The sequence below is a fragment of the Hemibagrus wyckioides genome, linkage group LG18 (assembly GCF_019097595.1).
Source record: "Hemibagrus wyckioides isolate EC202008001 linkage group LG18, SWU_Hwy_1.0, whole genome shotgun sequence".
Lineage (NCBI taxonomy): Eukaryota > Metazoa > Chordata > Actinopteri > Siluriformes > Bagridae > Hemibagrus > Hemibagrus wyckioides.
In genome coordinates, this window is record NC_080727.1 from 823,738 (window position 1) to 838,798 (window position 15,061).

The 15,061-nt window shown below is 44.6% G+C and overlaps 1 protein-coding gene across 4 annotated transcripts in view; it reads right to left on the reverse strand.

The window, feature by feature from the left end:
• The window catches only part of gabrg2 (gamma-aminobutyric acid type A receptor subunit gamma2), a 75,538-nt gene that overhangs the window by 23,612 nt on the left and 36,865 nt on the right, over window positions 1–15,061 (reverse strand). For all 4 annotated transcript variants that reach the window (XM_058415370.1, XM_058415369.1, XM_058415368.1 and 1 more), the window contains exons 3-6: window positions 14,502–14,569; window positions 9,024–9,244; window positions 8,329–8,411; window positions 7,339–7,476 (exon numbers count right to left, since the gene is read on the reverse strand). In XM_058415370.1, the coding sequence (XP_058271353.1) occupies window positions 7,339–7,476; window positions 8,329–8,411; window positions 9,024–9,244; window positions 14,502–14,569 (510 nt within the window). The remainder of the gene's footprint in view (window positions 1–7,338; window positions 7,477–8,328; window positions 8,412–9,023; window positions 9,245–14,501; window positions 14,570–15,061) is intronic.

Sequence of the window (15,061 nt, forward strand, 5' to 3'; positions counted from 1 at the left end):
CTACAACATGGCGAGTTTAAAAACGCTATAAAGGCAATAAAAGATCAGCAACACTCACAGGGAGCTAACATAGGAAACAGATCTGAAAGAGAAGATCATTATCCTGATTAAAAACGTGTAGAACATCATCTTCAGTCCACTGTGGGCGTGTCCCAAACTGTACAGAGTTCTAACATCATTAAATACATGACACGTCCACACTGCTGGACCTCATGACCGAGTGCTGAGCAGCGAGCCATGAGACATGCCGGAGTCTCAGGAGACACACAGAAAAGGTTCTCTGGTCAGATAAAACAAACCTGGAAGAAAACCTGGTTTGAAAAGCAGGACGCAAGAATGATGAAGTGTAGGGACGGTCCAGTAAAGGACAGGACTCTGGAGACTGCAGGAAAAGTGAACTCTCTCCATCCAGTCTGACAGAAGCTGCAGTGATCTGAGCAAGACGTAATGGACAGAAACATCAGGATCCAGATGTGCGAAGCTGAGATACAGACTAGCTGTAAATAAAGCCAAAGAAGGTTCTACCAGGGGGGCAAATACTTATGCAACCAACAAAAGTCTGCTTTTTGGTTTAACTGTCCTCTGTCACAATAAAATATAAAACACCGTAATATCACTGCATGTCTAGTTCTTTGGGGAGGGGGGTGGGGGTGAATACTTATGCAACACACATCATCAGTCCACTGTGGGCGTGTCCCAAACCACTCACCCGATTCACTACAGTCACACTAACATCTAACATCTGCAGCATCCAGCTGTGACTAACATGAAACACTTCCTGCTGTTTTCAGAGAGTGAGGAGAAAAAAATGTTAGAGTGAGCGCGCGAGAAAGAGAAAGAGAGAGATGATGACGTCAAATGAGGCGCGTGGTAACGAGGACTCGAAGAACACGCTGATTGTTTTGGTTGCCATAGCGATCGTCTTTCTGAGAGGAGGCAAAAACTAGTCAAGGCTGAAATAAAGGGATTAGTGTGTCACAGATCAGCTGAAATGAGACGCCGTGGTGAGGATTGTTAATCAGCTTCTGACACCAACCTCCACATTCCCCGTCCCGAGGAGAGCAAAAGTATTCGCCCCCTTCTCCACTTTACTGAAACTACTGAAACAGACGAAATGTGAATCCATGTCAAATAACCACCATCTTCAAGTACAGCAGAAATAATCAATACAGTTTCGAAAATTATTAGTGTGAAAGCTCCTGATCAGGAAGAACCCAGAGTTTATTACTTAACACACACCATCAAGAAGAACAGGGAGAAAGTTCTGGAAAAGAACCAGTCAGGGTTTGAGCTTCACACCTTAAACCCATGATTAAAGAAAGAACAGGACACAAGCAGGACTCTGGCAAGAGGACACTGACCACCAAGAGTCAGGAAGAAGGTAAGGAGGGCATTAGTCTGAGAACTAACCAAGAGAACAAGGAGAACTCTAGAGGAGCTGAAGAAGAACTCTGGAGGAGATGAAGGAGAACTCTGGAGGAGATGAAGGAGAACTCTAGAGGAGATGAAGGAGAACACTGGAGGAGATGAAAGAGAACTCTGGAGGAGATGAAGGAGAACTCTGGAGGACATGATGGAGAACTCTGGAGGAGATGAAGGAGAACTCTGGAGGAGATGAAGGAGAACTCTGGAGGAGATGAAGGAGAACTCTGGAGGAGATGAAGGAGAACACTGGAGGAGATGAAAGAGAACTCTGGAGGAGATGAAGGAGAACTCTGGAGGACATGATGGAGAACTCTGGAGGAGATGAAGGAGAACTCTGGAGGAGATGAAGGAGAACTCTGGAGGAGATGAAGGAGAACTCTGGAGGAGATGAAAGAGAACTCTGGAGGAGATGAAGGAGAACTCTGGAGGACATGATGGAGAACTCTGGAGGACATGATGGAGAACTCTGGAGGAGATGAAGGAGAACTCTGGAGGAGATGAAGGAGAACTCTGGAGGAGATGAAGGAGAACTCTGGAGGAGATGAAAGAGAACTCTGGAGGAGATGAAGGAGAACTCTGGAGGACATGATGGAGAACTCTGGAGGACATGATGGAGAACTCTGGAGGACATGATGGAGAACTCTGGAGGAGATGAAGGAGAACTCTGGAGGAGATGAAGGAGAACTCTGGAGGAGATGATGGAGAACTCTGGAGGACATAATGGATAACTCTGGAGGAGATGAAGGAGAACTCTGGAGGAAATGAAGGAGAACTCTGGAGGAGATGATGGAGAACTCTGGAGGACATAATGGATAACTCTGGAGGAGATGAAGGAGAACTCTGGAGGAAATGAAGGAGAACTCTGGAGGAGATGATGGAGAACTCTGGAGGACATAATGGATAACTCTGGAGGAGATGAAGGAGAACTCTGTAGGAGATGAAGATAATCAGAGCTCAGCAGAAGCTGAAGCTCTCTCTCTCTCTCTCTCTCTCTCTCTCTGCACATGCGCTGTGGAGAGGCGAGTGTGGCATGTGGAGCGTGAGAGCGGTTGGCCTTTTGCCAATTTTTTCGGCACTAAGTGCATTTTTTTCTGTTTCAGATATCGGAATATTTAAATACTTATTGTGTGAGCATGTGTGTGTGTGAATAATAACTGTGTGTGTGTGCGGGTGTGTGCAGGTGTGTGTGTGAGTAGCGTGTTGGTGAGGCGTGGTTATGGCGGATCCGAATGCGAGGCTGTGTGAGAGTCTGACTCGCCAGCATGGTGTCCGTGTTGTGTGTCCAGCATGGTGTCCATGTTGTGTGTCCGGCACGGTGTCCGTGTTGTGTGTCCGTGTTGTGTGTCCGGCACGGTGTCCGTGTTGTGTGTCCGGCACGGTGTCCGTGTTGTGTGTCCGGCACGGTGTCCGTGTTGTGTGTCCGGCACGGTGTCCGTGTTGTGTGTCCGGTGAGTGTAGAGGAATGTTGTCTTGCAGTCGGTAACGTGGTGGGGCATGAGAACATTGTCTCCGCCTCCAGAATGAACAGTGCCATTGTGGTGTTTCTGAATAATGTTGATAAAGTGAGAAAGCTGATTCAGAAGGGTACTGTGATTAATAATGAGTCAATACTCCCCTCAGTTCCCCATCTAAAAAGGTTATGTTGTCCAATGTCCCTCCTTTTATTTCTGACAAGGCTATTAGTAAAGAGCTGTCTCGCTACGAGTGACTTGTCTCTCCCATTAAGAGAATCCCCCTTGGTTGTAAGTCCCCACTGGTGAAGCACTTGGTGTTTCTTCATGGTTTTTAAAGGTGTGGAAGAGCTGAATCCCATTTTTAAATTCTCTGTTGAAGGCTTTGATTATAATGTATTTGTTTCCTCTGACGCTGACATTAAGTGTTTTAAATGTGGTAAAACAGGTCGTTCGGGCCTGCCCTGAGAGGCAGAGTGACCCCGGTGTTTCTGAGCGACCGGGGCAGAACGCAGCTGAGTCAGCTGGGGTCGTTCCCCCTACGGCTACAGTTCGGCCGGCTGCTGAGGGCCCCGGAGCTGCTGCTGCACCAGACCCTAAAGAAAGTGAAACCCAAGCCCAGCCTGCAGCTCAGAAGCCCACTGGAGCTACACCAGCCCTGGAAAAGCCATGCACGGCTGGACCGCCGCGGAAGAGCCATGCTCGGCTCAACCAGACTGGGAGAAGCCGTACTCCACTGAGAAGAGCTCAGTGGGTTCTGGCGCAGTGCTGGAGCTACCTGCGCTGGCAGAGGCAGGCACGGAGGTGCAGAGCAACCGCCCAGAAACACCGGACACTACACCAGTGCAGGGGGACGGGGGAGACGTGGACATGGTGGACGAGCCCATTTTTAAAGTGCCAAATAGAAGGAAAAAGCAAGGTAAGGGACAAGGAAAGAAACAGGCAAAGAAAGAGACAAAGGTGGAGGAACAATAATCGGACAGTGATGACTGCATGTCAGACTTGGTTTTAACTCTCGATTCTCAGGAGGAACAGATGAATGTCGTTTATAGTGCTGAGGACATTAAAGAGTTTTTAAGAAATACCAAAGGGCAAAAGTGGCAAAAAATTACATTTTTAGACACGTTGAATAATGTTATTGCTGACTGCAACACTGCAGAGATTTTAATTCTGGGTGGTGATTTTAACTGTACTACAGATAATTTAGATCGGAACCACACAGAACCTTACATGGCTTCCCATAAGCGTCTGAGGGAGATGGTGGAGGCCCACGAGTTAAGTGACATATGGAGAGCTTTTAATAAGAATAAGAGACAGTACACGTGGGCCCATGCCATAGACAATACACTCTCCCTGGCGAGATTAGATCACTTTTATGTTTTTAAACACCAGCTGACGTTTTTTACAAAGTGTTTTATTGTTCCAGTAGGTATCTCTGACCACAGCATGGTCCAGTGTACTATTACTAAAGAGAAGGTTAAACCTAAGAGTGCCTACTGGCATTTTAACACTGCTCTTTTAGAAGACGCTAATTTTAAAGAGTCTTTTATTTAGTTATGGAATTGTGACAAAAACACAAATAAAAGAATTCTGTCAACAGTACACTCTCAATGTCACAAGAGACATTGTTAGATCTCTGAAAGCTCTGGAGATAGAAATAGTGGAGCTCCAGCGTTTGGAGGCCACCAGAAATCGAGGGCATGTTGAAGCCCTCAAAAGTAAAAAAGCCAAAATGAATGACCTGTTAGACATTACAGCACAGGGGGCGCTGGTCCGCTCACACTTTAAAAGCGCAGCTGAGATGCCTTCAAAGTTCTTTTTCAGTTTAGAGCAACAGAATGGACAGAAAAGATTCATACATGCTGTGCGAATAGAATCAGGGGATCTCTTATCTGAGCCCACTGAAATTCACCAGCAGATAGTAAGCTTCTACTCAAAGCTGAACTGCAGTGAGTGGTCAGGGGCACAAGTGGTGGAGGACAGCTATAGTGGTGGAGGTCAGGTATAGATGGTCTCCCTGTTGAGTTTTACAAGGCATTCTGGGCCGTCATAGGGCAGGACGTGCTAGATGTCCTATGGGACAGTGTACGGAGAGGTGAACTCCCAGTGAGCTGCAGGAGGGCCGTCCTGACCCTGCTACTGAAAAAGGGAGACCTGACACACCTGAAAAACTGGTGCCCGGTCTCACTACTGTGCACTGACTGCAAGCTGCTCTCAAAAGCATTAGCCTCGAGACTGACTAAGGTAATGGAGCAGCTCATTCACCAGGACCAGACGTACTGTGTGCCTGATAGGTCCATATTCGATAACGTGTATCTAATTCGTGACATTTTGGACGTCTTCAGGCTATTGGGCTTAAAGACTGGTCTGATTTCTCTAGATCAGGAAAAGGCTTTTGACCGGGTTGAGCATGAATATTTGTGGAAGGTGCTGGAAGCTTTCGGGTTCAACCCAGGTTTTATAGCTATGATCAGGGTGTTGTACAGTGACACTGAGAGTGTACTGAAGGTTAACGGTGGTTTATGTGCTCCTTTTAGAGTGTACAGAGGGATCAGGCAGGGCTGTTCCCTCTCTGGAATGTTGTACTCTCTAGCTATTGAACCTCTTTTAAATAAGTTAAGAAGTAATCTCTCTGGTTTTAATATTCCACACGCTAATGCCTCAATATGTTTATCAGCTTATGCAGATGATCTGGTAGTGATGATAAACACACAGAATGACATGAATGAATGTTTTAACTGATATTTTAAATGACTTTCAGATTTTATCCTCTGCAAAGGTTAACTGGTCAAAGAGTGAAGCCATTTTAGTTGGGGAGTGGGGAGGTGGGCAACCTTCACTACCAGGAGGCTTAGTGTGGAAAAGAGGTGGTTTTAAATACTTGGGTGTCTACCTGGGGAACAATGAGTTTTTAAGTAAAAACTGGGAAGGTTCTGTAGAACACGTGAAGGGCAGACTGAGCAGGTGGAAGCGGCTGGTTCCAAAGATGTCCTACAGGGGGAGAACGCTGGTCATCAACAACCTCGCCTCGTCGACCTGCTAGCGAACATCCAGGCCCTGCTGGTGGACTTCTTCTGGGATTGTCTACACTGGATTTCACAGAGCGTTCTTCATCTGCCGAAAGAGGAAGGAGGACAGGGGCTGGTCCAGCTGTCCAGCAGAGCCGCAGCCTTCCGCCTCCAGTTCATCCAGAGACTCCTCACTGGACCCATAGACTTAGTATGGAGAGCAGCAGCCAGTGGATTATTACGCACTGTTCAAGGACTGGGGCTGGACAGAGTGTTGTTTTTAATGGACACAAGAATGCTGGACATTTCTGGATTACCAGACTTTTACCGTGGACTTTTTAAAATTTGGAAATTTTTTAAGAAACAGAACAAGGGCTGTAGAACGCTACACTGGCTGCTGGAGGAGCCTCTGGTGCATGGCGGGCGACTGGACATCTCCAGTGTGACCGTCCCTGCACTGTCCAGAACTCTCATCTCCTCAGGGATTGTGACGCTCCGGGAGCTTGTGAACATCGCGGGGTCGGACTTGTCGAGGGCAGAGGACCTGGCAGTGTGTATGGGACTGCGGTCCCTGCGTGTTGTCAATCAGCTCCTACACCGCTGGAGATCTGCATTGACATCAGAGGAGCGTGTTCAGCTAATGGACTATTCACACACAGAGACTGGTCCTACAGAGGACGAACCCTTTCCCCAGCTGACATCGCTCCTGACCTCGATGGGTGTGCAGGCCCCCCCCTCCTGGAGTGCCGGGGTGAAGGGGAGATGGACTTTGGGTCAGTGTCGGGGAAGCTGCTCTACAGAGCGTGTGTAAAGGTTTTAAATAAGAAGAAGCTGAGTGGGAGGGTGGACACCCCATGGAGAAGTGTACATGGTTTTACTGATGATTTTAAACCAGAGTGGACGCACTGTATAAACCACCGTTAACTAAAAAAGCTGCCGACCTCCAGTGGAGGATTTTACACTGTATTATCTCTGTGAACTCTTTTATTTCTGTTTTAAATCCTGATGTTGCACATGATTGTCCTTTTTGTTCACAGAGAGAAACAGTTTTTCATGCTTTTATTCACTGCTCCAGATTACTTCCACTGTTTGTGTTTTTACGGAGCATTTTAAGGGCTTTTAATGTTGTTTTTACTTTTCAGTGTTTTATTTTTGGTTTTAAGTACGTCAGAAAACATCGGTTCAGGTGCCAGCTGTGAGAGAGAGGGAAAGAGACAGAGAGAGACAAAGAGACAGAGAGAGAGAGAAGACAGAGAGAGAGAGAGAGAGAGAGAGAGAGAGAGAGAGAACTTCCTCCTTCAACAATCAATACCCATTAAAGTCCATCTTCTCCTCAAAGATGATCTCAATCCATCGAGCTTCACTCTTCCTTCCCGAGGCACTCAGACTGTGTGTTAGGATAATGGTGTGTGTGTGTGTGTGTGTGTGTGTGTTATAATAGTGGATATAATGACCTGAGAAGGTGCTGACGACAGCTGAGATGTTCCTCAGTCCCACGAAGGAGAACTGGTAGAGTCTCCAGGAGCGGATGTCTCCAACCTCCACAGAACTGCGCTTCCACTTGTAGATGATCTCCTCCTTCGGGTATCCGTCTGCAGAAACCACAACAAGTCCAGATGAACTTTTCTGCAGATTGGAAAAATTGCCTTTGTTTACTTAGATAAATCATTATTCCCTTTTCGTGTTGCCTAGCAACAGAGCTCACACCAGAACTTTGAGTGCCATTGTCAGTTGTGTTAGTGTGGTTAGCCCCGCCCTTTCTGTCCTGTAGGCGGGGACACATTATTGCAACACTTCATTTGTTTATCTGGTTAACTGATCGTGTTTGTAGTGTGAGCTTTAACTGGTTATATAAATCTTTACTGCCTGTTAGTCCACATGATGGACAGCTCAAACCTCTGGTGGATTATCGAGTTCCTCTGTGTGGTCGGTATCTGAGCTGTGACTCCAGAAGCCTGCTGGACTGGAATGAGGTCAAACTCCATCCACTGACGTTTGTTACCATTTTTTTAGAGAGACTCTGTCAGGAAGCTTTCTGTGGAGCTCTTCCCCTGGTACCCCATGTGTACCCTAGCAATCTCATTAGCATGAAAAAGGTCTTCGCTCACCTCTCTTGCGTTACGAGAGAGAGAGAGAGAGAGAGAGAGAGAGAGACAGAGATAGAGAGAACGTTCTGGAACAGCCTGAGCCTGATGGGCCGAAAGGCAGGTGATGAGGGAATAAAGTGACATTTTCATCATTACTAGTCTCAAAAAATGTGAAGGCCAAAAAGCCGAGAGAAAAAGAGAGAGAGAGAGAGAGAGAGAGAGAGAGAGAGATCCGACATTCTCCTATCAGCATGCTAAAGGGCCGGGTTTTTGGCACGGAAGAAAAGAGCGAGAGAGAAAGCAGAAAGAATAGGAGGAATGTTAGAGGAATGAAGAGCAGCATATGGCCACACTTACAGCTCGAGAACTCCAGGGGACAGGAATGTTCATCCATGGGAAAGTTATTCAGTTTAAGCTGGCACTCAGCATCGATGGTCAACCTACAGACAGAAATAACTCGCACGATTACATCGCTAACACAGGCCAAGATTCGTTTACATTACAGCACACACACACACACACACACACACTCACACACACACTTCCAATCTGCAGCTTTGGACGGTTCTCATTACGTGGGCAAAAAACAGAATTAATAAATAAGACAAGAAAGCTGCTTTTGGCATTTAGCATTAGCATGAAACTTCAATTAATTCTTCATATAACTGGATAAATCCCAACAACGTGACTGACCTCATTTCCACTTGAAGAGATTACACTATTTGTGAAGTATAAATATAAATCTGTAAAAAGATGAAGGCGTTAATGCTTTCGCTTCGCTAACGACGTTCTGCATGGATCTAGTTTTAGACCTCTAATATTATTCTGTCTAAATTTAAAATAAGTTTTAAACACACACAAATACACACAAACACACACCGCCAGCTGAAAACACAGTGGATTATCTGGACGACTGACCACCACGGAGCTCCACACACATCTCCATGAGCTCTGTACATTTACATGCCTTTAAGTTTAGCGTGACCGATTAGCATGTAGCTAGTTTAGCTGCTTCACTTCTCATCCAAAAAATTTAGTTTAAAACATTTTACCTCAGTGTGTAAAGGATCCGCCCATCATTCCAGATCCGGAGCATACGATTGGGCGTGGTGATCCAGTGGGCGTCAGCCTTCTTGGAGTTCCGGAAGAAGGTGTCAGGGATCCAGATCTTTCCCACCATGTTGCTGTTGAGACGCAAGACCTTCATTGTGCTGTTGAACTTCAGGCGTCTGTCGTACCAGGTCTGAGCAAAGAAGATGTCGATGGTGTATTCCTGGGGGGGAGGGGGGGTGTGAGGGTCATCAGGGTCACTTCAACACTGAGTGCACTAGACAGTGAGCGAGGCGTGTTCCATTCCTGGTTTAAACACTCACTGACTCAGGAGCAGATATTCTGCAATTTACCCAGAATGCAGTGCGGGTGTGGTTACAGTGTTTACTGCATGATCCCTGCTCTGATCTACAGAAGCTGAAGCAGAGCGTGACCTCAGAGCTTCATTACCTCCACATTAAAGTTCTGAGAGCATCTGAACTCTCTGTAAGAACATCAGTGATGGAGCTGTACAGGTCCTGAAGCTCTGGAGGGAGCGATTACAAGAAATTACTGGAGCAGCGTTTCTCCGAATCCAAACTCTGTATGCGGACATTTACGAGCGGTCAGTGTTACAGCAGGTCAGAACTGTTCTTCAAGAAAATATGAGCCTCAGTTATCTCTCTGGATACAAACAGGTTCATCTGTAAATCTTTCACAGGAGTGTTTACAGGGGGGATTTATAAACAAGGGATTAATGGACAAGGGATTAATGAACGAGGGATCAATGAACAGGGAATTAATAAAAGAGGGATTAATGAATGAGGGATTAATGAAAGAGGGATTAATGAACAGGAGATTAATGAACAGGGGATTAATGAACAGGGGATTAATGAAAGAGGGATTAATGAACGAGGGATTAATGAACAAGAGATTAATGAAAGAGGGATTAATGAATGAGGGATTAATGAAAGAGGGATTAATGAACAGGGGATTAATGAAAGAGGGATTAATGAACAGGGGATTAATGAACGAGGGATTAATGAACAAGGGATTAATGAACAGGGGATTAATGAAAGACGGATTAATGAATGAGGAATTAATGAACAGGGGATTAATAAAAGAGGGATTAATGAATGAGGGATTAATGAAAGAGGGATTAATGAACAGGGGATTAATGAACAAGAGATTAATGAAAGAGGGATTAATGAATGAGGGATTAATGAAAGAGGGATTAATGAACAGGGGATTAATGAAAGAGGGATTAATGAACAGGGGATTAATGAACGAGAGATTAATGAACAAGGGATTAATGAAAGACGGATTAATGAATGAGGAATTAATGAACAGGGGATTAATGAAAGTGGGATTAATGAAAGAGGGATTAATGAACAGGGGATTAATGAAAGTGGGATTAATGAAAGAGGGATTAATGAACAGGGGATTAATGAAAGACGGATTAATGAACGAGGGATTAATGAACAGGGGATTAATGAACGAAGGAGTTTCCTCCAGAAACATGATGGTAGGATTTAGTCTGGATTTTAAATGATTTATTCTATAGGGATTAGACTGTCGTGTTTAAATCATTTACAAATAAATGAATGCAGAAAAATAGGACTAGCTGCTCAATTAGGACAAAAGTAATGGCACCCTCAAAAAGGCTGGAGAGTCAATGTGTGTGTGTGAGTGTGTGTGTATGTGTATACTGTGTGTGTATATGTGTGTGTGTGTATATATATGTGTATGTATATACCATATGTGTGCATGTGTGTGTGTATGTGTGTGTGTGTATATGTGTGTGTGTATGTATATGTGTGTGTGTGTGTGTGTGTGTGTATAAATGTGTGTGTGTGTGTATGTGTGTATGTGTGTGTGGTAACTTTATTTCTGTCACAGATTTGTCAAAACACCAAACTGATTAAGTTTCATCTCAAAGCAAAAACCCCAGGATTAGAACCCGAGCCCAGATGTGCAGGTTCTTACTGAAGCAGAACCCAGTGTGTGAGAACACATCCTCATGAGAGAAGGAACTGAGGGAGATTTTTTAAGCCATAAATAGTTTTGTCTATATTTATGGAGCCTGTGATGGCAGCCATCTTGACTCCTTGAACCTGAAAATTAAATGTTTAACGGGGCAGTTAATGGCCTCGCGTTTTTAGCATGAGGTTCTGTAACTCGCCGACTCCCTCGGGTCGGTCATTATCTGGCAGAATATTCGGCTCTTCCGGTTCCTTGGCTCAGAACCGCGTCACGACTTCAGCGGATTAAATAGCCACAGGCACACAGTCCAGCGCAACACTTTATTACTCTTCTTGCTCCGTTTTTTATTTATCTTTTTATTGCTTTGTGGAACATCAGACCCTGTGGTTTGCAACACAATAGAAAAAAACCCACTTCACACTTTGCAGGTTCCTCCACGGTTCTCTGGAGTTTAACTAACATGAAGGCTTCAAGAAGAACCCTGCTGTAACGATTTAATCATCCTGAAGAACACAGACAGCTGGATAAAGAACACACTCTGGATGGTGAAGATCAAATAAGAAGCAATCTTTACAGTGTTGTTCACTTTCTCACACAAAACACACACTCTTAGAACAAAAGGGATCTGTCAGGGTTAGGGTTCTGTCAGGGTTAGGGTTCTGTCAGGGTTAGGGTTCCGCCAAGGTTAGGGTTCCATCAGGATTAGGGTTCCGTCAGTGTTCCGTTAGGGTTCCATCAGGGTTAGGGTAAGGGTTCTGTCAGGCTTCTGTCAGGGTTCTGCAAATGAAAGGAAGGGGTTTCAGCAGCAGATGAACGGCATGATCTCTGGATTAAATGAATAGATTGTAACTAGAACCAGAGTATTCCTCAGGTAATTACAGGTTCTTCTCTCCAGCTAAGGGTTCTTATCTTCTAGTTAATTCACAGTTCCATGCTCACAGTTTATGGTTCCAATCTTCAGGTTCATTTAGTTTATTAACTTTTAGCGTTCTTCTTTTCTAATGAATATGTTCTAGATTTCAGTGTCAGGTTCCTCTACTCAGTAACATGTTCTTGTTAGCTCACAGGAAGCAGAACCCTGACAGGAGAACAGTGTGCTGGAGTTTTATTAAGAGCTCTAAAGTTTACAGAGATTTTATCAGCAATCAGCATTTTACCCTCACAGAAAATATCCCACATCTGCAGCTCTGTGTGTGTGTTACAGTGTGTGTGTGTGTGTGTGTGTGTTACAGTATGTGTGTTAAAGAGAGAGAGAGAGAGAGAGAGAGAGAGAGAGAGAGAGAGTGTATATGTGTGCATGTATTAGAGTTTTTGTGTTTTAGTATGTGTGTGTGTGTGTGTGTTTTAGTATGTGTGTGTGTCTCTCTCTCTCTCTCTCTCTCTCTCACTCTCTCTCTCTCTCCTGACGGTTTTGCCCCATTGTCCCTGTGTGTTTATTTCCCTGTGTATCCGGTACAGAGCGGGTGCTGGTCAGCGCCACAGTGCGGGGCGGAGAAACGGTCTCATGCTCAGTGTTCTGTTCGGTTCTCAGAGCATCAAAGGAAATAAAACCTTCTTTAGATGGGTCTGAAAAATCCCTCAGAGACGCAGAACACAAAAACGCTCACATCAAAAGACACTGGAACTAGCAGGACACGCCCTTCAGCACACACACACACACACACACACACACACAGTAGAGCTGAATATCAGGAGGTGATAATGGCGGTGATGTTAATGTGGTGCTTCAGGGACGCAGGTGAAGATGAAAGCCGTGTTTTTGTCGTCATCTTTATTCATCAAACTCCTCACACATCCACCACAACACAACCTTCATCAAACTCCGAGCTCCTCCTCACACATCCACCACAACACAACCTTCATCAAACTCCGAGCTCCTCCTCACACATCCACCACAACACAACCTTCATCAAACTCCGAGCTCCTCCTCACACATCCACCACAACACAACCTTCATCAAACTCCGAGCTCCTCCTCACACATCCACCACAACACAACCTTCATCAAACTCCGAGCTCCTCCTCACACATCCACCACAACACAACCTTCATCAAACTCCGAGCTCCTCCTCACACATCCACCACAACACAACCTTCATCAAACTCCGAGCTCCTCCTCACACATCCACCACAACACAACCTTCATCCTCTACACAACCTCAACACTCTCTAACCCCCCACGTGTTGTAGAGTTAGCCTGATGCTAATCACAAGAAACAGAGACCTTCATCACAGCAGCGTGAGAAAGAAAAGCTGAAGGATGAAGCTGAAGTCGTTCTGTTCTTTCATCTTTAGTGTCCTTGAGTTAAAGCGATGTTTATTCCTTTAAATTAATAAATCATTATTACACATTAATAGAGTAATTAATAATAATGGAACATACAGCTGCATTAAGGATAAAAGTATTTAAGCAAAAAAATTCATGATATGCCAAAAAATCTAAACCACAACCTAGAGAAAAGTTCAACAGCAATACGACAAAACCCCTGTGATGGATTACGACAAGGAGCGTGTTTAATAAAGACGGCACAGGCTCTGGTGTCTCTGCTGCTCTGAAGCAGGAAGATCATCCCTCAGTGTAACAGGAACATCACCATTTCAACAAAAACCAGTTAAGGATTTCAGTTCAGATCCACAGAACACTCTGAACTTCTCTCTGATCAGAAAGACCCAAGCAGCAGCACCACTGACACGCTAATGTGACTATCTTTAATCAGAACTAGAACATTTCAGCTAATATCATGAACCTGGGTAGAAAAACACACATCTCAACTGTACTAAAGGCTGTAAATACTCTTTTATTCTATTAGCAGCATTATTTTTAATTATAATGTTGTTTTTGGAATGAAACATTTTAAATTAGATCATAAACATCTAAAGATCACATGAACCTCATGTTTGTGTTCAGAGAGAATTTCTGTCAGTGAAACGTTCTGTCATCAAGAGCCTTCCTTGTTATTTAAATCATATCTCATTAATGTATATACAGAAGACTTTCATGTTGAATGATGATGTAATGAGAGTGGAAACACCACCTTTAATATAAACACTGAAATAAAACCCTGAACAATTTTGTTCCTCTCTTACAGCGGCGTTTAATCTAATTATAGCGACTGCTAACGAGCAGCGGGGTCTTCGCACGCTATTTATACCCGGCAGTTTAATTCCTGCTCTCCTCCGAGTCAGCAGCGAGCCGAGTGGATGATGAAAGTCGAGTCTCAGTCAGTCTGGTGTGAGTCAATAGATGAAATCAATTCAAACATGGAGAAGGTCTAAAAGACATAAACATCCAGAATGTTCCGTATACAGAGCCCTGAGGCACACCTTTAAACCCTGAGTGTGTTTGTGTTCAGAGCCAGACTCTCACACCCAGTTTCACCACTGAACACACAGACCAGTATAAACTCCACCATCACTGCATCATGGGCTGATTAAAGTGAAGTCCCTCTGAGAGAAAAACAGGAAATGACCACGCCTTCGCTCTGCTGGGGTTTTACACACCGCACACAATCCACTTACCATGTTGATGGCGTTTACAGGACCGATGCTATTAACAAACATGTCCGTGTGGATCACAGTGGGTTTAACTGGAGAGAGAGAAGGGGGGGGGCAGTTATTATACAGAACCCATGAGAACATGTTTAATAACTTATAATATAACTCCAGTCATTTACACAGGATAGCAATCATTTCTACTGAGATAACATAAATTACACAAAATACTATATACACAGACAGACAGACAGACAGACAGATAGACAGACAGATAGATTAAAAATGTGTAATACCTTCAATACACAGTATATCTTCACAATCTGTTGTTAATGTAAATATAAATAATTCAGTAGTTTTTATACGACTCAGTGATGATTTGCTCCTAAGCATTCTGGGTAATTTTCACAACAAACTCCATCATTACTCTCAGACCTGAGCATCTGGCAGACATGATATATAATCTCTCTCTCTCCCTCTCTCCATCTCTCTCTCCATCTCTCTCTCTCTCTCTCCCTCTCTCTCTCTCTCACCCCCTCTCCATCTCTCTCTCTCTCTCTCCATCTCTCTCTCTCTCACCCCCTCTC